The sequence below is a fragment of the Mytilus californianus genome, unplaced genomic scaffold (assembly GCF_021869535.1).
Source record: "Mytilus californianus isolate M0D057914Y unplaced genomic scaffold, xbMytCali1.0.p SCAF_1, whole genome shotgun sequence".
NCBI lineage: Eukaryota > Metazoa > Mollusca > Bivalvia > Mytilida > Mytilidae > Mytilus > Mytilus californianus.
Window position 1 is genome coordinate 73,035,861 of NW_026262581.1, and position 25,571 is coordinate 73,061,431.

Sequence of the window (25,571 nt, forward strand, 5' to 3'; positions counted from 1 at the left end):
TCGATTCAAACAAAATGTTATCCTGTAAGACACATTGCAATTTTAAACAAATATTGCCAATTGTTAATGTTTTGTAAAATAAATTGCTCATAAAGACATGCGAATTCAAAATAAAAAAAAAAATTCTCGGACAGGCAACCTACTAAGTTTTACTTAGATACATTTGGATATTCTTTTTAGGTTCCTCTTGCTCATATACCTTCTCACTTATTAAGGTATTTATCCATCATTTGGGGTTTTTGCATCATGGTGCGAACCTATCAGTTTCAGTCGATACACACGGCATCTTAAAATTATTACTTAACAACTGTTATTCATGATTGGTTGCTTAGCAGTGAGGCTGAAAATTAACTGGCTTGAATGAATTATAAAATAAGGACCACGTCTGGAAAAAGAGAAAAAAATATATACGGAATGTCTGACAGTTTTGGTATTCGAGACCCGATCGAGGAATCTGTTGCTATAAGATCACAAATTGTTGCCCTAATAATCAAGATTAATACATTTACTATTACGCATTTCCTACGCTTTAATCTGTATAACACGATCAGTTTAATTCACATGAGTTCATATGAAGGATGTGTAATACATACTGTATGTTGTTATTATAACAATATCATATCATCAGTCATTACATATAATATACGAAAATGATTGCTCTGTTCACTGATTCATTTACTCAATGCTGCTCGATATATGATTATTAAATATATATTTGTTAAATGTAAATTGGCAAACTATCACATTATAAAATTTGGAAAATATGGGTCTAAAACGGCAATTTAATAAAACGTACAACAACAGTACATAACGTCAACATTCTATGTTTAATAAATCTAAAGCATCAAATTTAAGGGCTACTCTAGCTGTGTACTTTCGGTGATGCTGAAGTTGTGAATATCAATTTACTTTTACCTCACAGAAATAATTTAATTCCTTAGAGAGAGTAGAAATATTCAGTCGAATTAACGATGTCAGTCTAATAAAGGAGATCCGAATATAAGCTACTTATTGTAATCAATAATTTGTTGAATTAACTATTTTATGTTACATTTTCCCTTCACAGTTACTTATAGGTGATCATAGGAACGGAGCCCTTTTCCCTATCATGTCGCATAATAACAATGAAATTTATTTTAAGAAAAAGTATCCGAAAATAAATAAATAAATAAAATAAATCTTCTGAAAAGGAACCACAAAAAAAGTGGACGTTAATTCATGATACTGCGAAGCGCTCCATACCTTTTATGAAAGGTTAACTCATAACAAGTAATAGCTTTTCTAAAAAGCTTGCCGTATTTTAGCTGCTTATACATGTATTGAGATTGGCGGTTTGTGGGTTTGGAGTTTTTTATTGGAATCTTGCACTCCAAGCATTAGAATATATAGTGTCTTTTTTCTCCTGGTTTTTGATTTTAGTTGTAGTATTGGTGAATCAGGGTTATCATTGAAGGAGGCTTGATAGTCACATATGATAATATTTATATATGGTTTGTAATAGCTAAAGTAACGATACAAACACTTTTTTGTTTGTTTTGTGGAATATGATTGTTTACTCTTTATGACAATGCAAGTAGTTTTAACATGCATACTGTGTCTTGACAGTTATGTAATAGTTAGCAAGGTTATAATCAAGTTGATAAGAAAAACGTATTATTTACTTTTGAGGATTACTGCTAGACAAAATGGACTACCAGTGGCAGATCTAGAAATTTTCGTAAGAGGGGGCCAGCTCCAGTCATGCTTCAGTGATTCACTACATGTATATGATCAACCAAAGTTTTCTCACGAAAGGGGGGGGGGGGGGGTCCCAAAACTCTCTAAATCCGCCTCTGACTACTATAGTTGGCCGTTCGAACATGAGAATATTGCATATTATATGTATAGAAGACATTGGTCTCTTTAGCCCAAATTAGAAGGGCGCCGCACCCTGGGTGCCTTCAATTGCGCCCCTCTAGGACGCCTTTATCCAAGGGGGGAAGGGGGGGGGGGGGGGAGAATAGTAAGTTTATTTCGCTTCTTTTGGTTAATAGTGATCTGATGTATGAATGTGTATTGCCATGTTTTATGAACATGTAGTATGAATGACTCTTCTAATGCAAAATTGATAGAGTAAATAATCAAAACAACAACTTATGCCTCTTTATTAACAACATATACAGTAAAAGAAAAGTGAACTCGTGATACACACAGAAACGTAGACAAAAAAAATGAGAAGTGCCTTTTCCTATCATAAAAAAGTGCCCTGCCCTTCACTGGCACCCTGCCCCTTTCTATTTCTAGCTGGAGCACTTCAAGTGATGAATATCTCATTTGGCTTTTGTCTTAGAAGAAGCAATTAGTTTTGAAGGTACAGGTTAAGTGTTGTTATTACTAATTTCCAGATGTAGTATAACTGTAAGAAGATGTTTTGTGGTAATGGATTTGGAATGAAATATTAAATGCAAATAATTTTCTAGAACATGTTGTCAGCTGGCTTCTTATATTTTTTTATTATTTTGTTGCGGTTTGTAATCTTGACATTTTTTTTGTAAGTTCTATAGATGAGAGCTTCATATTGGTATTATCATTTAGTGCTTTATATATGGTTGCATGTGTAAGCATATGCTTTTGTTATTTGGAATATTTATATTTTCATTTCTGATGGCAACAAGTTCATGTAATACATATAGTCAGGATTATTAGTAAGCGATAGTTGTTTTGTTTGTTTATGTTAATTGTCATGATTGATATGGACTATATAACTTGCTGTTTGGTGTGAACCAAGGCTTCATGTTGAAGACCGTACTTCAACCTATAATGGTTTACTTTTACAAATTGTGACTTGGATGGAGAGTTGTCTTTGGTACTGATATGACATTCTGTTATATCTATCGACAAGATTGAGAACACATTTTTTTGTAATAAAACATATTTAATTCTATGATATCATATTTAACAATCTATCGGTAATTTGTGCATTTTTCCTTTGATGTGTACTCTCTGATAATGTCAGTATCAGTTGACTGGTCGTGATATATAAATTATTGGGTCAGTTCGCAATTGACATGCTCAGGTGCACTGTGTCAGGATCTTCTTTCCCCTTTCATTCACAAAATCATGCATGATTTTTTTTTTGCAGAATCGCAAGAGTGTTTTGGTGAATGAACCACTTCTCATATTGTTTGAAAGTTTCAGTAAAATTAGTTTTGCCTTTTTGACAGATTGTGTGAAAATTCTAACAGAATATGAATAAAAAACCCAATAAACTTTAAAAAAATGCACCATTATTAATACATTGTAGCTTTCCTTGCTTATTCACAATGATGTACAAAATGTATAAATATATCATCCATGCTATTCCGATCTGAGTTTTTATTCATACATAGTCTGGTGCTGTTCCAAGTAGTCTTCCTTTTCTGTTTCTTGAGAAGTATTTGTTTTACCTGTTCGGTCACTTTAAAGTGTTACAATTAATATTTAGACGCAACACAGAATAGTGACCAAAAAGGTACTGCTATCATATGAGAGGAGCTAGAAAAAAAAAATGAAATGTACACTTTATCAACATTTTTGTGGGACCATCAAAATGTGGTTTCATTGACTTTTTTGTCAATATATAGACAGATATTCATAGACCAAATAACAAATAAGCAACAAAGTAGATGTAGGATGAATTATAGAAAGAAGGGGTACCCGGGGGCCCAAAACTTGACAAGGTTTTGTTTGGAACAAGTAATATGTCTGCATTAACATTAAATGAAGTTTTTAAGATGGGAAACCCAGATTGCCTTACCCTAAATCCTTTTCTGAAATTAAAGGCAACCGCATATTTCTGGGCGCAGTTGAAAAATAAATGAACATGACTTTGAAAAAGCAAGAATATTAAGCTAAAAGTCATAGACCAAATTTGAATGACATCTATTAAAATGTTTGAAATAATTATGAAGTTGACAAGAAATGAACTTGTTCAGATAATATACAGTCAGCCTACAGACTTGTTGCTTCCTGAAATGTCTGCTTACACAGTGCTTTCCTAAAATGATTTGTAATGTGATTGTTTTCATGATGAATGATGAGCAAACATAGATTATGCCGTTGGTTTTCTCGTTTGAATTGTTTTACATTGTTATTTCGGGGCCTTTTATAGCTGACTATGCAGTATGGGCTTTGCTCATTGTTGAAGGCCATAAGGTGACCTATAGTTGTTTATTTCTGTGTCATTTTGGTCTTTTTTTGGAGAGTTGTATCATTGGCAATCATATCACATCTTCTTTTTTTATATTATAATGACAAAATAAATGTTATGTTACCCACCCAACTAAGTAAAATATATAACTTCTCGTTGAACTTCTAAAACAAGGATAAATCTGCTGATTCATATCGTATCATTCAATGCTGTCAGATGCTATGTGAAAAATAAAGAAATTTACCTTAATGTATGCTTCCATTATTTTCGGCATTGTTATTCAGTTATGTCCAAAGCAGAACTTATGAAAGACATGCAATAATTTATTTTCAATAGATGCATTTGAAAACTTTTTTTTCTGCACTAGTAAAGCGACGTCTATGTTCATGATGTCATGTGATCATCTATATATATAAGAATATTTCATTAGATTTGATTTATTAAAGATTGCTTTGAATCCTACTTATTGCTATTTGTTTGCAATTACTGGCCATCACAAAGGTTCACGTAAAATTTTGACGTCATAATACAAAATATCTGACACCACAATGGAAAAGTGATTGTAGTATGATGTCAATGGTTGAAGCGGGACAGATTCTCAGGTCAGCTGGGACAGAATTCCATAAAGCGATTAGGTGTACGGTTATTATATATGGGTACTATGTTCAGGAGGATGAATTCTAATATATATACATGTACGTAAAATACCTGTTCGGTTTTGGATTAACATCCTGGATCTGGATTTCCTTATCAACCACCATCATTGTTAACGCATCCAAGTCATAAACTAGAGCCTTTACATAGTCAGTTCGATTTGCCAATATCGAATACTTATAATAATACAGCCGATAGATTAAACTCAGCACCATTGTATATTGATGATTATACATATAGTATCAGCTCATTCAGATTTGAAAAGGTTAGCAAAATAGCAGCACCATCTGAAAATGGGAAACCTTGATTATCTCGAGCATGTGAATCAAAGCAAATAGTAATTATCATCACGACGAAATATACTTATTGTAAGACCTGATACATTGTACATTGTAATGTGAACAAATTAGAATTGGATTTATCTATATCAAACATTTGTCAAATGCAGTTCTCAGTGCTGTTGATATATCAATTAACAATGACTGCTGAGCGCCACTGTGTACAGTGGCAGATCCAGGACTTTTCATAAAGGGGGGCCTATATAATCAACCAAGGGGAGGGGCGGCCCCAGCCCCCCTCCCCTTTTGGATCCGCCTGGGGTGTACAACGACTCTAAAGAATAAATCATCATGTACGAGTACATTAAACTGTCTACCCCACATGCGAACATCATTTGGGACCTAGCTGTGTTGCAAGTATCTTGGGTTTTCAGGCATATTAATTCAAATTGCTCATTGCTGCCTTTTTTAATTTCATCTATCTATAGTCGTAGACGTCCAGCTAGAGGGGTCATTAAACAAACTATAGTGCACTGAAACCATTGCCCATAACTAAACCGTGATGCTTGGTGTTTGCTTCCTTGCACACACGCAACCATGTTACTCACCTTGTTTGTTTTCTATTCTTCTAATCAGCTGTTTGTCGGCAATTGTCTGTTTTGTTTACATCAGAAATCAATGAAGCGGTGAATGCGCGGGGAAACGAAAGGACACCTTCGTATCAATGCGGTAAATTCCGTGATTTGAATATTTTCTAATCAATATGTTCAAGCAATGAAAAATCATAGAGCACACGTTTTGTGTATTTACTATTTAAAATTATAGTTTATGAAGAAATATAGCAAAATATGTTTCAATACGCACTATAAAGTGAAGATTAGATGTTTTATTGTTTTGTTTTTGAAAGAACATTAATAATCCATAAATACACACCTTTGTACCAAAATTGCAACAAAATTTCAAGATAACATAAATTTCATCATCACAGAATGATATTATTTGCTCAAATTGACAGGGCTTCGTGAACTAAATTTGGCTTAAATTATAATAGCAATTGAACACTTCATTATAGTTTCTACCGATGACCTACTATCATGATTTTTATCCGATCCCACTTACGGACGCGTTGACATATAATGCATTCAACTCAATAATAGCCAATCAGACGTTAAGATATCCTTCACTTCCCCCAGAAGCAGCCCGGAAGCAGCTGAGATGCAGCCATTTAATGTTATTTATAACCAATGAGATACCGTTAACAGATTAACCACATTCCAGACGTCCAGCCTCTGACTAATCAGACCGTATCACCATGGTGATACGGTAATGATATGTGTTTGAACGTTCCTGACGAAGGTAAATCTAGAAAAGTGCTTCAAGCGAACCAACTGCAGTGTTATTCTCATTTATTATTGATGCGCAATGATTAGAAACACGATATTGGCAGTATTTGGCCACAGCTTTATTATAAAATTATAAACACATATAACTAGGTAAACAGTTAAGATATATATATGTATAGTAAATAGATATTTGAATGAACGTAGTCACCTTTCATATTGGCAAACTACGACACGATAACTAGATAACTAAATAGATAAATAATTAAGATATATATATAGTAAATAGATAATTAATTAAACGTAGTCACCTTTCATATTGGCAGACTACAAAAAGATAATTAGATAGATAACTAGATAACTAATTATTTACAATAAATGAAGCATCCAATTAAATGAATCCGGGGAAACATAGATTCGTAAGTTTTTGTGTGGTGGTCCTGGGATACAGGGACCCACAATATCAAATCATAAATTCTATTATCTTCGGTATGATATTGGTAATTGTAAGACTGCTTTGTTTTCATTTTTTTATAAATCCTCAAAATTTAACTAAGTTTATCAAGTTTTAGCAAACTTAATGAAGTTTAATAAATCAAAAAAATAACAAGAACCATCACAAGTATTGAACAGTACAACAGACCACAACAACCATGTAGGATTCTGTAAAAATAGGCGTACACTTAAAAACAGCAACGAATAAGACATTGTCCTAAAACCTTGTACAAAAGTACAAACTTGAAGCAGTAGGTAGATGATTTTAATGAAAATTGAAAGGAATTTTAGAAAACAGCAACCACCAGTGTGAAATAAAATTGTTACAAATTTTCCTGACGTCTTTTGCTTTGCTCTACTTTATTACCTGATTTCAAGTGATTTGATTTAACTTCTGGTAAACAAAAAAAAATTTTCTTGACAACGATGGACATAAGAACATGTTTACTTGTATGCAGATAATTAACTTTCAACTGGTGTAAAATTTTTAAACAGTGCAGTTCTCCTTTTTTTAATGTATATTAGGTGTGTTCTAATGTTGTGCTGTTACATATTATCTTACTATTTATTTTCCGAAGATAGAATGCGGTTTTGAAATGATCGCAATAATATCGTATAACTTGACTATTGATATCATCTAATAATCTTAATCTAACAGAAAGAAGGTTGACCTTTCTAAAAAAAAGAGGCACTGAGTGCTTCGAAGTATCATAAATTAGTAATACGTCAACATGAAGCAATAAATGGTGATCGGGTCTTGAATAACCATACTGTAATTTTATTCCTTCTCTTCGTATATAATGTTCTGCCATCTGGGACATGTATCCAATTCTATATCACATTCTAACCAAAAGAACCCAAGCCTGGGATCTTTGCTCACTGCTAAACAGTAGGTTTGGTCGGGATTCGTGGTTAAAAAAAAAACCTTAGTCCCAACCAATCAGAACCGACATTTGTAAAGATTTCAAGATGGCGTGAACAACGAATGAAACTTATCAAATACAAATTTAACATCAATTTATCCTTATCAATTTAAAATTATCAATTAATCAAAATTAACTTCCTGAGCCTATTTATCAGTATGAAGTTGACGCGACATTAGGTAGCAAGGTAAAACAGTAAAGGCCAAATTATTCTGTGATCGGGTATCGGACCGGATCTTGTATACTCATACTGTAATTAATTTTCATCCGTATTTAGTATCTTCCCCTGTCCGGGATATGTTCCCAATTCTATATCTCATTCTAGCCAATAGAATCTTTCCCACATCATAAGGCAACCAATTAGACCTGATATTTGTTACGTAATAATTCCAATATGGCGTGAATATCGTATGAAAGTAATAGCCGCGCACTAAGATGCGAAGTAATTAAGAAAATCGAATTTTTGTTTATTTGATTTTGATAGTAAGTCCTTTGTTATGCATAATATTTAAAGCCAAGGATGTATGAATATTTGAATACGTGAGGAGCTATTGAACCAAAATTAACCTTAAAAAAATAGCCAAATCACCTGTGGTCAACTTTGCCTGTGTAAAGATAAAAAAAAAAAACTTTGCCTGAGGAAGTTGGAAATATTAAGAGAATAACAAGAGTAACTAATTTACAATCCAACTGCGATCGACTTTGCATGAGGGAGTTACAATCTTTTATTCTATTCACACACATGGTAGATACAAATCGGATATTATGAAATTCAATGTATATCTTGATTTATCATATAGGACTTGAATTAAGTTTGCGTTCACAAGAGTTTCTGTATTGAGCTAGTGTTATTATAGAATCAATTCCTAATACGACTGAATATTCGTGCATGCATGTGATTTCATGGCCCAAATAAAAAGTAAACAAATAGCATGCGCACTGAAATATTCTGGATAAGAATATGCCTTTGCGTTCAAACGTATATTTATTCTAGACTCAGAGCTAGTAAAATCTGTTTGAGATAGAACAGGAGCGATTTTTTATTTGAATGTATTGCCTTAAAGAAATACACAACGATACGACTGTGTTCTCGGCCAGTTAACTACAGCTTTTATTAGAATTCTTCAACTGCACTACTTAGGGCTACTCATCCCGTAAATATGATCCTAATTCAAAGCTTTGGCTTTCGGCCTCTTTAACTTATCTACTTTTAAACAATATAATATCATGATTTAAAGAAACGATAAAATAACAAAAAACCTCTCCACACTTCCCTATTGTTAATTTTCCCTTTTGGACGGTAATATTCCTTTGGCACCGTCTTACGGTGTTTATATATCCCAACTCGTTCGCTATGCTCGTGTCTGTAGTGAAATTTTTGGATTTCAATGAGCGTAATCTATGTATTACTAGTAAATTATTAAGTCAGGGATTTCGTTACCACAAATTACTTAAAACCGTTACTAAATTCTTCCATAGATACAAAGATATGGTATGCAAGTTTGGCTGTACCTGTAGAAAACTTATTTCAAACGGAATAGCACATCCTAAATTTTACGGTGATGTTGTAAACCGAGCCAGGAAATTTAAATACGATCCTGGTAAACTTATCAATCCTTTAAATAAACCTATTATAAAAGGTTACCTATTCAACACTGTAATTAAATCTTTGAATATTGTTTTTATTGGTATAAATATTAATTTTGCTATCAGTAAAATAAAACCATACTAATATTACACATATGTACTTTCACGGTACTACAATCTGTCGATACCTATAGTTTGGCGTTGCACAAGGTCATGTTATTTATTAGTTGTTATTGGCTTTGAACTAACTGTCAGTAACTGCGATTACTCTCAGATCTGTACTTAGTATCTTTTAATTGTGGGGATGTTTAAGTACCCGTCCACGTCCACTCTGTGTGTTTGTTAGATGTATTTCTATTTGTATCCATCTGAGGAGTTAAGCCTTTTTCAACAGAATTTTATAGTTTGTTCTTATGTTGTACTGTTACACCACTGTCCCAGGTTAGGGGAAGGGTTGAGCGCTCACAAACATGTTTAACCCCGTCACATTCTGTATGTGCCTGTCCCAAGTCAGGAGGTTGTAGTTCAGTGATTGTCGTTTGTTCATGTCTGTCATATTTTTTTTCGTAAATTGTTTTGTTATAAATTAGGCCGTTAGTTTTCTCAATTAAATCGTTTCATATTTTTCATGTCGGGGCCTTTTATAGCCGACCATACGGTTTTGGTTTTTCTAATTGTTGAAGGACTTACGGTTACCTATAATTGCTTACATCCATTTAATTTGAACTTTGTTGGACAGTCGTCTCATTGGCAATCATACCACATCTCCTTATTTTTATATCAAATCCGATGTGAGTGGAAATTGGATTTAAAATGACCTTAATCAAGTAGTTTGACTCCGGATTCATAAAAACGTAAACTATTTAATCGGGAATATTTATATACTTAAACCAGCATTGTCGTCAAATCAGATTTCAAGTCCGATTTTGTTAGGTCGTATGAATAAAGTATTCGTTTCTTTACTTCCTAATTTATCAACGGAGAATATATGACAAGTATGTTATAAATCAACGACTGATTAGCAAAAGATTCCAGCAGGAACTAGAAGTCCATAAACAGCGATATCGACCTAGTGCTAGATAATAACACTTGATAATTTTGTGTTTAAATCTAAAAAATAATAAAACGTGTTATGATACCAACAATGATGTACAAAATAGATGTGAATTGGTACAAAAAGTCATTGACATTGAGGAAATTAAAATTTGTATCAAATTACACCAAAAGGACCATACGATTTCCCGCAAATTTAAAATCTGATTAACGAAAAGTTTTATGATAAGTAAAGGAAAAAACAAACAGTAACTTTCGGGAATTCGTTGGTTTGTACCTGCTTCTCATTAGGCCCCCAAAGAGAGCAGGAATGGTAGAAGAGTCGATTTTGGTCATGCCAATAACGAACATAAAGACCTTCAATAAAATGCCTGCGTGAGAACCTTTTTTCCGGTTCTTGATCCTTCGTAAAATGTCCTAAAGGAGCGGTCGAATTCCCGCAAATTTGTATATCTGATTAACGATCAGCAATGTAGAAAGCACATAAGGTAGCACCTGCCTAATATTAGTTATGACTGAAACATATTCAGATTAACTTATATATAACAAGTCCATATAGATCTGGGATTAGTAAATAGATATTCAAAGGAAAATACATGAACGAGACAGATCAACAAGAAACCAAGAGGTACCAGAAAAAGATGTTTACCAGTTAACATTGGAAGATATAAAGCGGTTCGAAAGGTTAACCATATTTTATTTTTTATGCAACACCAAGTATATTGATAAGTAGTCTCCCATATGCAAAGCTCCGTTTTCCTTGCCCGGCTTTGATAATATTATTTATCGTTTTTTTGTATTTTATCAGCTCTTCAATTTTTCAGTACATTTTGGATTTTCAAATATTTTGGCCTCAAGAATCACTTAAGAAACTTGTATTGTATTGTCGAAATGCGCATCCAGTGCAGTAAAATTGGTACCGTTAATATTATTGTTAATGTAAGTATATGGATATGCAACAAATTTTGTAAAGATGAAAGTTTGTGTTTGTGGAAGCCAAACATATAAAAACTGTTAAAAGTTTATACTTCAGTTTGCTAGACTCGCGTTTCGTGAATATAAACTTAATTAGTGGTGCTATAATCAAACAATTCGAAGTTTAAAGCAAATGCCAAATGAAAGAACATTGAAAACCACACCAATATAAATCTGCATTGTAGATATAAAATGCTTGTGAGTGCAAACATTTGTTTTTTGATTATATTGTATTTGCAACATATGAATAGGCCAATAGAAAAAAAAACACCAGTTCAATAAATTTCTGTTTTTAATTTTAAAAGGTTAAAATTCCACGAGAATTTTCACGAATGTGGCCTACTGAATTAGACTATTTACCGGATTTTTAATAACATAAGCAACACGACGGGTGGGGTTCGTGCTGCCTAGTCTTTAGTTTTCTATGTTGTGTCATCTGTACTATTATTTGTCTGTTTGTCTTTTTATTTTTGGCCATGGCGTTGTCAGTTTGTTTTCGATCTATGAGTTTGACTGTCCCTCTGGTATCTTTCGTCCCTCTTTTCTTGGACACAGAAAACTCTTAGAGTGTTGATATTTATATTCATGTTTGGAATATACATATAAAAAGAGTCACATTAACTAGAAAATATTGTTTGTAAATAATTTACACACAAAAGAGTAACGCCAAAAGTAAAAGCGCCACGAAAAAATAAACGTTTGACATTTTGGACAACAGCGGTCAATTTCACAAAAAGTCTTAAGAAAAAAATTACCCTTAAGTCATGAACATTTCAGTATAACTGACGATTTTTGTCTTAAGATTTTTTTGTGAAAAGAGCCCCAGGACTGTCTTAGACATTTTTTACACTTTACCACGAGTTTACGTGTTGTGGTTATACACTTACAATATGTGGTTTCACCTTTGCATTTTATGGTTGCATCTTTACGTAACGTGGTTTTGCTTTGACGTTTTGTAGTTTACGTGATGTAGTTTTGTCTTTACATTATAAGTTTTATTACATAATGATTTTATTGGAATAATTCTGATAGTGTAGATGATGTCAGCTGATAATCAGTTTATTCTAATATTTTTCGATTAAAAATCCTATTGACTCCTTTAACTTTCTTTTTAAAACCAGCTATTTGGATTTGTTTTGGATTTTTTGTGGATTGACCTTTACGGTAAACGGTTCTGTCTTTACGCTGTGTAGCTTTATCTTCACGTTATTTGGTTATATCTTTACGTTATTCTTTTTCTCTTTTTGCGTTATGTGGTTTTATCTTTAATTCGGTTTTATTTTAACGTTAGACAGTTTTATCTTTATATTATTCGGTTTTATCTTTACGTTATTCTTTTTTCTTTTTGCGTTATGTGGTTTTATATTGACATAATTTGGTTTTATCTTAATGTTAGACGGTTTCATCTTTACATTAGTCGGTTTTAATTTTTCGTTTTGCAGTTTCATCTTTACGGTAATCGTTTTATCTTCATGTTAATCTGTTACATGTATATCGTTACATAACGCTTTTTCATCGTTATTTGGTTTTATCTTTACTTTATATCTTCATGTTATACGGTTTTATCTTAAAGTTATTTGGTTTTATCTTCACGTTAGTTGGTGTTAGCTTCACGTTAATCTGTTATATCTTTACGTGATTCGGTTTTGTCTTTATGTTATGCAGGCTTTTTACGTTATGTAGTATCATAATTACGTGCAGTACGAGTGCTCATATGTTCGAAATTACGTGTTTACATTTGTACACAGGTCATTCACATGCATGTTTTGCTTTAAAACTAAAAGAATGCAATTATTCTCATTCTGGTATCATAGGGTTTTTTAATCACTGTGTTGATTTTAAATAACTTTAAAAGTTCGGCACCCCGAGTTTCGAAAATAAAACATTTGATCGGCACAAATATTTATTTATCGGACGTTTCATTTAATAAAAATAATATTATAACAAAATATATTATAAGAAGACGTGTACATAAATCATGTTAACCAGTTTTAAAATTGTTACTTGAAATAAAATGAAAAATATGAAAATCTTCCAAAGGGTGGAATATTAAATGAATGATCCCGATTCGTCAAAAATACTATGATTGAAAACACCAGCTACCACTATACTGCACAGATACTAAAATGCAACAGCGGTCTTTAAATCTGCGAAGCCTGATTAATCTTGCTTTTACTGATTTCAATTTTTTCTTTCAAAATTACGCTAGGCGGTTATGAAGACCCGATTGCTTCAAACTTTTACTTAGATGATACATAAATTATCACCTTAAACACAGTCGGCATAACATTTGGCTACTATTGTTACTTAAAATAATAAAACTTTTACGAAAAACATGTTTGTGACTAATTATTATAGAATATTTACAATGTAGTTGCAATTACATGAAGATTGTCAATTTTGCTGAAAAGTTAGTAAGTTCCCAAGTCCGGAAAAAGGTAAAAACAATCTTCAAACAATCCCATATTAGCAGGTGCACACTTTCAAAGTGTGTACAATCTTTCTGTAAAGTGCTAGGGATCTTGATCGAAAATTGAATGAGTTGACTACTCAAAACTTGTACCCTCTTTCATAAATTTTGCTGAAAATGACGAAATTCCCCGCCAATAAAAATTGACCGACAATCCAATGTATTAGCTAAGTGTGCTAAAATGTCGTTAAACATTGATGAACAATTTACAAATTTTACAAATTTGAAATAAATTATTCATTTATTTAAAAACAGATTAAAAAGGACAGTTCATAAACTCGTCAATATCGCATATATCATATTCTTTTCGCAGATGTCACCATATTATTTTCTCAAAACGAAGAGTTAAAAATAAAATTTATAAATTTGTGAGATACTAGAGAAGATAATTAAACAATAATGTAAACATACAAACTTACACTTAAATGCAATGAATAAGTAGCAAAGATAGGTTGAAGGCAAGTGTCTTAGTGGTCCCCCGTGATATGTATCTTTAGGTTAGCCCAAAGTAGATTTGTTTCTAATTGTGGTGTTGGTTTTTTCACACTATTTGTTATTGCCTTTATTTACTTTTACCTTAACTTGGCTTAAGGAAGAAATAATCAACTGAGCATGCCCTGTATACTAATTGTAATTGTTATAATAAAATAAAAAAAAAATCTTTATTAAGCACAAATCACAAATGACCTCTAGTACCCTAGTACCCATGGTACTACATATTGTAATGATGAAAACAGCATACGCAAGGCCACCAATGGCTCTTCAACACAGCGAGAACATATCCAACTATCGCGGTCATCACGTGACTTTTACAATTCAGTTGTATATCGTTAATGGCCGATTGATTATCAATGAAAATGAACGGGCTACATAGATTAAATGATCATAACTTTTTTGTTACATTGTGTATTTTACCTTCCAACCCCGCGTTTTATAGTATTTTCATTTTTACAATTAAATATGTTTTAAGTTTTAATTCAGAAATATGATTTCTTGCTTCAAATTAAGTTTGAAAATGGAGGTGACATAACCACACAGCCTCCGTTGACTTCTTCGTTAAAACTCAATAAAATTGCAATGGGACCTTCTTATATGATCAATTTTCTCAACTTATTATTTGTTAATAATATCCTTCCAACCCCTAAAAAGATCGACAACACATTCATTTACATGAAATCCAAATCCAAATCAGTTTAGGTAACAAACCTTTTGCTTCAAAATTTGATTGAAAAGTTAACATTTTGGCATTCGTTAACAATATTTTGAAAATGGCGGCCGATGTCGAAGGTAAACAAAGACACAACGTGTATTCATTTAGCAATTAATTAAAAAGTAATTTGTGAAATATTTATTAAAGTGTATCTTATTGTTTTTAGAAATTTCTTATTTCACCTTTAATTTAATATATTTATTAGAAACATTCTCTCGCACTCAAAACAAAGATTTATATGCATCAACCATGCATTGTTTACATTGACCATGTTGACAGCGTAGGTCGACTTGTGAAAATATATATTGTACGATGAAAATCAAAAAACTGTTGGATGCATGCGTTTTTAGTTTTTGTCTTACCTTAAAGCAGCATAGAATCAAATATTTTGCCTCTTTGATAAAGTGGATACATGCTTTTTGTTTTGATAAAATTTCGAAGTTACGTAAAAAAATGGCGACCAAACAATTTTCAAACGTAGACGATGTTCGACACTAATTTTGCCCATGCAAATAACACAATTTAATTTCACTGTTTATATTGCAATTAAATATGACACGTTATTGTCACTCTAATAATACCCAAGGACATAACTTGATTAAGGAGATAGTAAGTCATCAACGTGATCCAAGAAAACAAACACGGCACCTAATCACAATGTAAGATAATGTAAGTTTTGACAAGACTTATGTAGATTAGTATGGTCCGATTCTTATAGAAATTTTTTTATGGTATTATTTTATATTAATAAAAAAAAAATCGAAACCCCGAGGTGAAATAGCTATATTTTTCAATTTTCTAAATCATTCATCACACGGGTTACCAGTAAATTTTTCATAATCCTAATTAAACCAGTAACATGCAGAGTTATCGAACGTAATTATGACTGGTATAGTTGTATATGAAATCCCGCATCCGGAGGCTCCTAAACAAAAATGTGTACTAGTTCAGTTAAAATGGACGTCACACTTAACTCCGAAACATATAAATGAACTTAAATTAAAAAAACATACGAGACTAACAAAGGCCAGAGGCTCCTGACTTGGGACAGACGCAAAAATGCGGCGGGTTTAAACATGTTTTGTGAGATCTCAACCCTCCCCTTATACCTCTAGCCAATGTAAAATAAACAAATACACAGCAATACACACAGCAAAACTCAGTTTGAAAGAAGTCCGAGTCCGATGTTAGAATAGCTAACAGAAGAAACTAAGCAAAATGACAATGATACATAAATTAATCTAAGGACTTCTAGCAGTAACTCACACGCCAGCTCCAGACCTCAATTAATCTGATTGAAAGATTATGTCTTCATCATATGAAAATCAAGCAAAATCCCTCCCGTTGGAAAACTTGTATAACGAACGGCAAACCCACATAAAGTAACGGCAAACTACAAAACGTAACGGCAAAACCTACACAACGTAACGGGAAACCTACGTATATACAAAACGTTCAAGAAAATACAACACGTCTATGCAAAATCATGTTAAGTAAAGACACAACCATTAAATGTCAAGGTTAAGCCATATACTGCAAATGTATAACCACGAAACGTAAATTCATGGTAATGTATACAAAACGTTATAAGAGAGTCCTGTCGTCCTATAAATGTCACCCGTTTATTTATTCATTGACTTGAAAGTAAACGCACTTTTACTTTTAGTGTTACTTGTTTGTTTGTAAATAATTAAAAACAACATTTTTATGTTCCCACCGTAGGCAACGGGGGCATTACATGTTACCATTGACCGTCGGTCCGTCTTTCCTTCCGTTCTTCCGTCCGTCTGTCCCATTTTCGTCTCCGCACTCTAACTTAAGTTTGCCTCATGCAAATTTTATGAAATTCAAACACAATGCTAAGAACTAAAACTCGCAGACAGAGTTCGAATTTGGGCAATGAGTTACCTGCCTTCTAGAGTATGCTCTTTATAACTTGGAAAATTGAATTTCTTTTTGGTTTCCTCACTCTAACTTACGTTTGTCTCATACCTCATGCTAAGAACCGCAACATGCAGACAGAGATTGAATTTGGGTTGTGAGTCATTTACTGTTCTAGAGTTATGCCCCTTTTTAACTTGGAAAATGCAAAGCTGGAGCGGGGGCATTCGTGTCCTCAAACACATTCTTCTTTTATTTTGTTAATGTGACTTTTTTTCAAATTTATATTTAAAACGTGTTTTTTAAAAAACGACACTTTACAAGTTTTGTTTTTCAGATAACGATTGTCGTGAAACTTTAACCTTTTAAACATGAAAACAGAAATTCAGTAAACTGATTTTTATTCTGTTCCATTCATATGTTATAAATATAATATAAACAAAATGCAATTTTTTTTTACTTTCAGTCATTTAAACTTACAATGCAGATTCATTGGCGAGGTTTTCAATGATCTTTGGCATTTGATTTGAGCTTCCAATTGTTTGATTATAGCACCATGGACGAACTCCACTGTTTACCAGTGATATACTAGACGAATGACAAATTAAGAATCTTTCCATTTTGAATAAAGTTCTATTGTGTGAATTATGTAATGCATAGACAACTTGGTGGCCGAGTTGTCTAAGTAGTTCAACTACTGTATCACTTGTCTTTAACATTGAGGTTGTGAGTTCGAACCCCGCACGTGACAGGTTCGCTCGACCCTAATATTTAATTGATAATGATTGTCAGGTTTCCTGCCAAAAGACGATGGTTCTCTCCGGGCACTCCGGCTTTCTCCATCAATAAAAACTGACCGCCACAAAATAGCCAATAGTGCTGAAAGTGGCGTTAAACACCAATCAATCATAGAATACTCTGGTATATTGCTATTCTATTTTCTATCTAGCATTTATATTCTCATTTCCAAAAAATGTCGGTGGTCAACAGTGATCACTAGCCTGTTAAAACTTATATGTCGTGCTCGTGGGAAGTTGTGTTAAGACTCCGATCTTAATTGACTAGGGTTGACAGTTTTTGTCGAAGGTCGATGATACTCTCCGTACATTCTGGCTGCCCTGCCTTAGTCGTATTTGGCACAAATTTTCAGAATTTTGGTTTTTGATGCACTTCAACTTCAATCTATGTAATTTGGCATTCCAATTGTATTAATTCGAGCACCACTGCTAAGTTTCATGACTTTTAATCGCGCACCTGGCGTTAAAAATGATAAGTCTGGTATCTTTGATGAACTTATCCTCCATAAAATAAACTGATCGCCATGTTTTAGCCAAGTGTGTTGAAATAGGTGTTAAAACAACCAATTAATCAATCGAAAATTTCTATGTTTGAGTTTTTAAAAATCACAATATTGCAAGTTTTTGCATGTTTTTGTAAATTTTGCATCGATCGACATCTGTAATCAAAATAATTATTTTCTGTATCTGGAAGAAAAATATGCATTTTTACATTTTTTTGCACTTTAAAAAAATGTATTTTGTGTGTAAGTGTCTCAGTCTTCGTATTTATGTTATTTCAAAGCTAGAATATGCTGAAATTTCTGAAAATGCATTTAAGGAAATCCAACAGACTTAGGGACGACATCAAAAGATCAATGTAGGATAAAAAACTTAAATCAAATAGTTTAGGGGTGGGGGGGTTAAAATTGCTGAAAGTTTTGTTTATCCAAAATCGATTTTACATATATCCATATTGGTCAATCAATTTTTCCCAAATTAAGTTAAGAGGGGGGTGGGGGTCAGTGAAAAAACTATGTGAATTAAGTTTTTTTTTATCCTACATTGAACTTTTGATGTCGTCCCTTAATTTATATAACAACATTAAAAGGTAGTTTATTAGGAGACTTGTGTTTTAACTAGATATATTTGTGCCCTGCTTATTATCCGTCGTAAAGTGTGTAATAATGTAATACATCAATGTTTTTTTTTTATTCTTATAGCACATAGAAGGATAGTCTGTAAGTTAAAAATATTAACAAATATAAGACAGTAAATCCTGTACCATTTGATGTATTAAATCATTCGAAGGATGTATAGCTTTACTTTCGGAAGCAACTGTCATATCCCATTCGTTTAAATACACAACCTTATGTTTAATATTATCGAAAATCTTGAATATAATTTTATCCTGCAAATATCTGACAAAATCATATGGAACACCGTTATTATATTCTAAGCTATGTGGGCCTTTAATGAATATTTTTGCGCCAGGCACACGATCCAAGAATTTAACTATAGAATCTTTAGCGTTCATTACATGTTCTTCATAAACTGACAATGGAACAAGACCTATATGTAGATACCAATGCAGTACTACGATCGGATTTTTAGAACTTATTACGTTGAGGTGATATCCTGCAGGCTTAAACTGATGTATTGTCGCATTAGGTTTATAAGTGAAAAATGGGAACTCGTGCGGAGCCCACGTAACAGTAATATTGTCTCTCTTATTTTTACTACAAGCTTTGATTAAATGATGATAGCCTCGTAGAGCAGCTGATGTCCGTTTAACCGAGAGTGCAAGATTAAAAATCTCAGCCATTGAACTAAGCCATTGTCGCACTGTAGAATCTCCAACCATGTAAATCTCCCTGTTCCTAAGACAGGATAAATACCTGTTATAACTTGGTTCAACTGTGTTTTGGCATAAGAGATTATGCCATGTTTTATTATAAACATATCCAACTGGGGACGAGATGTTCCATGTGACTGAAGGATTTATTTGTCTACAGGAGTACTCTGGGTGGTTTATGGTTTTATCTGCAATAAAAAAATCAATATCTTTTCAAAAAGCTGAAAAAGAAAAATACCCAGAAATAGACACCCAATGACAAAAGGTAAACACCACGAAACATTGAAATGTAGAAACAGAGTAATAAAATTGAGAATGGAAATGGGGAATGTGTCAAAGAGACAACAACCCGACCATAGAACAGACAACAGCAGAAGGTCACCAACAGGTCTTCAATGCAGCGAGAAATTCCCGCACCCGGAGGCGTCCTTCAGCTGGCCCCTAAACAAATATATATACTAGTTCAGTGATAATGAATGCCATACTAAACTCCAAATTGTACACAAGAAACTAAAATTAAAAATAATACAAGACTAACAAAGGCTAGAGGCTCCTGACTTGGGACAGGCGCAAACATGCGGCGGGGTTAAACATGTTTATGAGATCTCAACCCTCCCCCTATACCTCTAGCCAATGTAGAAAAGTAAACGCATAACAATACGCACATTAAAATTCAGTTCAAGAGAAGTCCGAGTCTGATGTTAGAAGATGTAACCAAAGAAAATAAACAAAATGACAATAATCCATAAATAACAACAGACTACTAGCAGTTAACTGACATGCCAGCTCCAGACTTCAATTAAACTGATTGAAAGATTATGTCTTCATCATATGAATATCAGGCACAATCCTTCCCGTTAGGGGTTTAGTATCATACCATCATAACATATATGAGAAGAACATAACCCGTGTCATGCCAACAACTGGTTTTTAAATAAATGTGTTTAGTGCCGATGCAAAGACCCTATAAGTGAATCAATATTAACCATTTCAGAATCACAAATCTTAACGGGAATGACAATGCCACACATAATCTTACGTACACTTATAGAGAATATGGTACCAAAACAAACATAAACAACTTGTCTTTTTTCTTTTTTTTTGTTTTGACCAGAAATCCTTTTACTCTCTGATAAAGACTATCGTGTTTAAAGAGAAGAATATTTAAATACCTAAAAAAGAAACGATTAAAGTGGTAATTACAAAACCCTTAATACAAACGGACGATTTGAATTGTCATTAAAGTTTACTATTACACACAATTTAAGTCTCCCTAAAAGACTAAATGCTTTAATAATTATATAAATGGTATGATCATGATCAATTGGTTTTGAAAGGATCGTACATTTAATTGAATTTTAGTATGTGAACATTCTATTCAAGGTTCCACGAACTCTTTTGTGTATGGTTATCGTTTTTTGCCATTCTGTCCGTCCATGTGTACAAAACAAATAGTTTCTGATTAATGATAACTTGACCATCCCTAATTCGATTGTATTGAGACTTATACAGATGGAAGATGTATGGAAGGAAAAGAATCAATTGATTTTGGGTCAATTGATCAAAGGACAAGATCACTGAGAAACTGGAAAAATGTTTTCGGGGTGTTAACCTGCGTTTCATTTGATTGATTGGAATGAAACTTATACAGATGGAACATATAGTAAAGGGAAAAAATTCTATGGATTGGCAAGGTCGAAGTTCATGGTCACTGTTTCAAAAAACATTTTTCGAGGGAAAGTAGTTTTGAAATGGTTACTTGAGTTGCCCTTTAAAATGAAACTGATACAGATGGAAGATATAGGGAAGGAGAAGATTCCTATTGATTTTGGGGTCAACAGGTCAAAGGTCCCTCTTGCTAAAATCACATCTTTTTTAAAAGTCCCAGTTGGTGGTTGATTCTAGTATTGGCAGCCATATTGGTCAATTTGCCGGCAATCTGAAATGATTTTCACACCGAAATGTTGATGGCAAAATTTATACATTTAATACAGATTAAAAATGGCTTCAGATGATAAGATTGGTGAAAATGCTGAAAAGTATTTCCTTTAAGTTTAATAAATAAATAAACAATATTTTGTCTTGGTATATGTGCAGGTAACAGAGTCGTTAATTTCTCACAAAGATACCATTTTATCAAACACGTATTCAGTTTTAGTCAGCTATTAGTTTTACCATGTTTACTTCTGAAAATAAACCCTCATTTATAATTTTGTGAGTATGCCTTATTAATTCCCTAGCAGGGGATGGATCTATAAGGTAAGGGGCTCTGTCCACCATAATAGTCGGTAGCTTATGTTTTTTGCACTTTTCTGATATTTTTTTACTGCCGATGAACTTCTTTCCTCTTATATTTTAATAGTCCCAATAGGCATCCCTTTTTGAAAATTTTGACAGCCTGTTGTACGATCGTCCGATTTTTTATGTTCAAAAAATATCTTATCTAGGCATAACGGTCCCGTACTCACATGATATTTATTCATTCGTACCAGGTCGTGTTAACAAAGAACAAGGATGAACTGTACTAACCTGACACCTGATTGACTGATAAATGTTTGATACGGATTTCAGAGCGCATACCTGATACAATTCATGAATTATACCATGAATAGTTACGACCAAAGAGATGATTTCAGCTTTGTAATTGCGAACTCTCCATGTTTACTATGGTCTTATCGGTTTGTATCCGACTTACGAATTGTGATCGTCACTTTAGTATCTTCTTTTTTCCACCAGGTATGCTCGAGACAATAAAAGATTGGGGAGTCAAATAGACAAAAAGAAATTGAAGAAAGGGGCATAAAAACTAAACAATACAGCTATGCCAATCTTACACAAACATCTTAAAGCAGTTGTATCTTAAAACTTACTTAAATAACTTAATGATCAATTCATTTTTGTAAAACATGATCATTCAAATAATGCCAACATCGAGTACTGGTTTGATTCAGTTTTGAGAAACCCATTTCTGTGCATAAGATAGTACATATTACTTTAATAACTTACAACCATGTACTTCAACTTTAATTTCCTTTATAATTTTATTACTGGTAGAACTGCAAGTATAAAAAAAACATTTTTGATTCTATGTTTGAAAAAGACCATATAAAAAATGTATATGTCAAACCGTCACCAAGTGCAAATCACAAAAGGCTTCACGTATATGAATACATCTTTTCAATCAAATTACACACATAATGCATCTCTAAAATATCTTTAATATTAAGGAAACAAGAAATGCCTGGCTAAAAATGAAAGAGATCAAGTTTAGATTGTACAGATTGGTTTAGCATTTGCATAACTCATATTAGATGCACAAAGTTTTTTCCTGTTAATTTGCAGATCCATTCTTTATGTCCTTTTGAATGTCAAATTCTCCTCACAATAGAATTTTCTGAAATTCGGCACCTTGATCTGACGTCACAAATATTGAAATCGGATTTGTGAGACAATAAAATAGTTAAAACTAATTTGAACTAACAAATCAACCAAGCTTTTGAGACTAAAATATCAATCATAAATCATGCAACGTATTTAGTGTAAAAACGTCATAACCAGTTTGAGAAAAGCATGATTATGCAATGCCACAATTTAAGCATCGACAGGGTATAGGACCATACGTGTTCTTGTCAGTATAGAAATGCAAAATCCAGGTTAGTAGCGATGAACCGTGCAAATTTATTTGATAATTAGTTTCTAAATATACGTTCTCTATAAACAACATAACTGTAAAATTAATGTGTGAATTTCCTTTTGTTATAATAATTCTTCATGTACAGCCAAATTTTAAAACCAACTCTTTGTATCATTGAAAATCTTTATTGAAGATATAACGTAATTTGTGATTAAGAAATCCCCTACTTATTAATTTACCAATTAAACATAGTTTACGTTCATGATACTCTAAATGTATGGTTGTTTTATATGAGAAACTATCGGCACAAGCAATACAAAGAAAATAGAAGCAATGTGAGATACTTTTAGAAACAAGTTAGAGGTAATAAAACTTATTTTTATGATGGTTGGCTAGCTGTCTCCTTGAATCTTCAAATACATAGAATATCTTCACGAAGGTCTTACGTAAATTCTAACGATAACTATCTAAACCTTGACTAGTAAGTTCATTTAAACTGAAATTGATTTTTTATATTAACAAGCAGCCATCGCTGCTAAAAAAAATACAATAGTTCTGTGTAATGAAACGAAGATCAACCACCATGTAACGAAAATATTTCCTCAAATGCTGAAAATTCATTTTATATGAAAATGTATTACCTTATGAAGTGCTTCTGTGTCTTTGTAAATGTCGATACTGTCATATCTCCAATTACGGCATTCCAGTCTGAACATTTGAACCCGGGTGCATCTGGTAATGAACAAAACCATCGCATTCCATAATTTAATGATGTAAAGTCACAGATGCCATGTTTTGTCAGTGTGTGAATCCCACATAAACCTTTACCAGTTTCTCCACGTGCATTCTTAAAAACTCCCTTTAAAGTCCGCAACATTCCATTCCTATACATGTAGTTTACAAATAGTCCAATAGATTCTTTTGGAAATGACAAAGAAATTTTGATATGCGGAGATCCGCTCCATAATGCCTTTATCACTCCAATATATGTACCATTGCCATAATCCACGACATATCCCACTGAACCTGCGCCTTTCTCAGTCATCCAAATTTTTATAAAATCACCACCATCAGTTAAAACGTCACCCCTTTCATTATGGAGGATTATTTTAAGGGTTATAATATCACCAGTAGTAAACGTAACTGATTTATTGTTTATTATTTCCACTGTAGATTTTGGCAAATAAACAAGAGATTTACCGAAATCTAGGTTTTTATACTTCATGTATCTTTTATAATACTTGAAGTCAGTGGCCGTAAACGTTTCAGTTTCATATTTGTATCCAAAACACAAAATCTGACATCTACAATAATCAAATAATATGTAAATATATACAGAGAGAGTAACAAATACATATTTAAAAGATCAAAGTTTTCTTTTGTCCTACCTCTTCTCTCACTTTTGAATCAATCGGCAAACCTCGGCTGATTCCGTTACCCTACATCTAACATTAGCTTGTTGAATCTGCCGATGTGTGCTGAATGCTTTTGAAGTTGTTGACTCATTAGCTTCTCCTTATTTTTCTGATTTAGCCTCGCATGTGACTTTAATTATAATTTATTTTAGATCTGAGTAAATCTAATGGTAATTAAAATCTGAAGGTACCTTAAACGTTAACATAATATAACGTGTACAATATATTTACCCTAGGACTAGAAGATAGACAATTCAACTTCTTAGATGTACACCGATTCACGTAATAATTTTTTAGGAGTTATCAACTTTTCATTTGTTTTATAAGTCCTTTATATATTGATCTAAGATATCCGACAAACATTAAAGATTACAGTCTTAATCAGAAACATTCTTGTCTTTTGTTAATAAGTTAATATCACAATATTTCATAAACGGAATTTGTTCACCAATCAAAATAAAAATTACTTCTGTCTATGATTGCAGTGCCTATTCCTCTGTTGAATGGAATAAAATAACGATATTATTTATCTAAAGTTTGTAGCAATAGGTATTCTCGCCGGCAGTAAATCCATGATAAATAGGGACGTCGTTTTGGCTATTCCGGATGCATAAATACGCAGCCATGTCCGATCGGAAAATAAATATTTAATCCGTTGTCTTACGTAGAAAAGTGCCACGCTCTCTTCATACTAAGAATGCGACAAAAACTTGTTGAGGAATCTGTAGGTGCCCTGTAACATGCAAAGTTGTGTCCCTCTCCAACAAACCCCCACAAGTGGCTGTCGACATCACCCTGCCCCAAACTTAATCGGACTTTGCGAAACCTAGCTACTGCATTTACTATTACTTTGTGTT

At 32.9% G+C, this 25,571-nt stretch overlaps 1 protein-coding gene across 1 annotated transcript; it reads right to left on the bottom strand.

Moving 5' to 3' along the window:
* Positions 1 to 19,065: 19,065 nt before the first annotated feature.
* On the bottom strand, positions 19,066 to 24,524 carry LOC127737898 (NXPE family member 3-like). Its single transcript, XM_052248860.1, has 3 exons — positions 24,128 to 24,524; positions 19,551 to 19,853; positions 19,066 to 19,382 (listed from the first exon to the last, which is right to left on the bottom strand). Exons 1-3 carry the CDS (start codon positions 24,522 to 24,524, stop codon positions 19,066 to 19,068), a joined length of 1,017 nt encoding a protein of 338 aa, XP_052104820.1.
* Between the last annotated feature and the right edge of the window lie 1,047 nt (positions 24,525 to 25,571).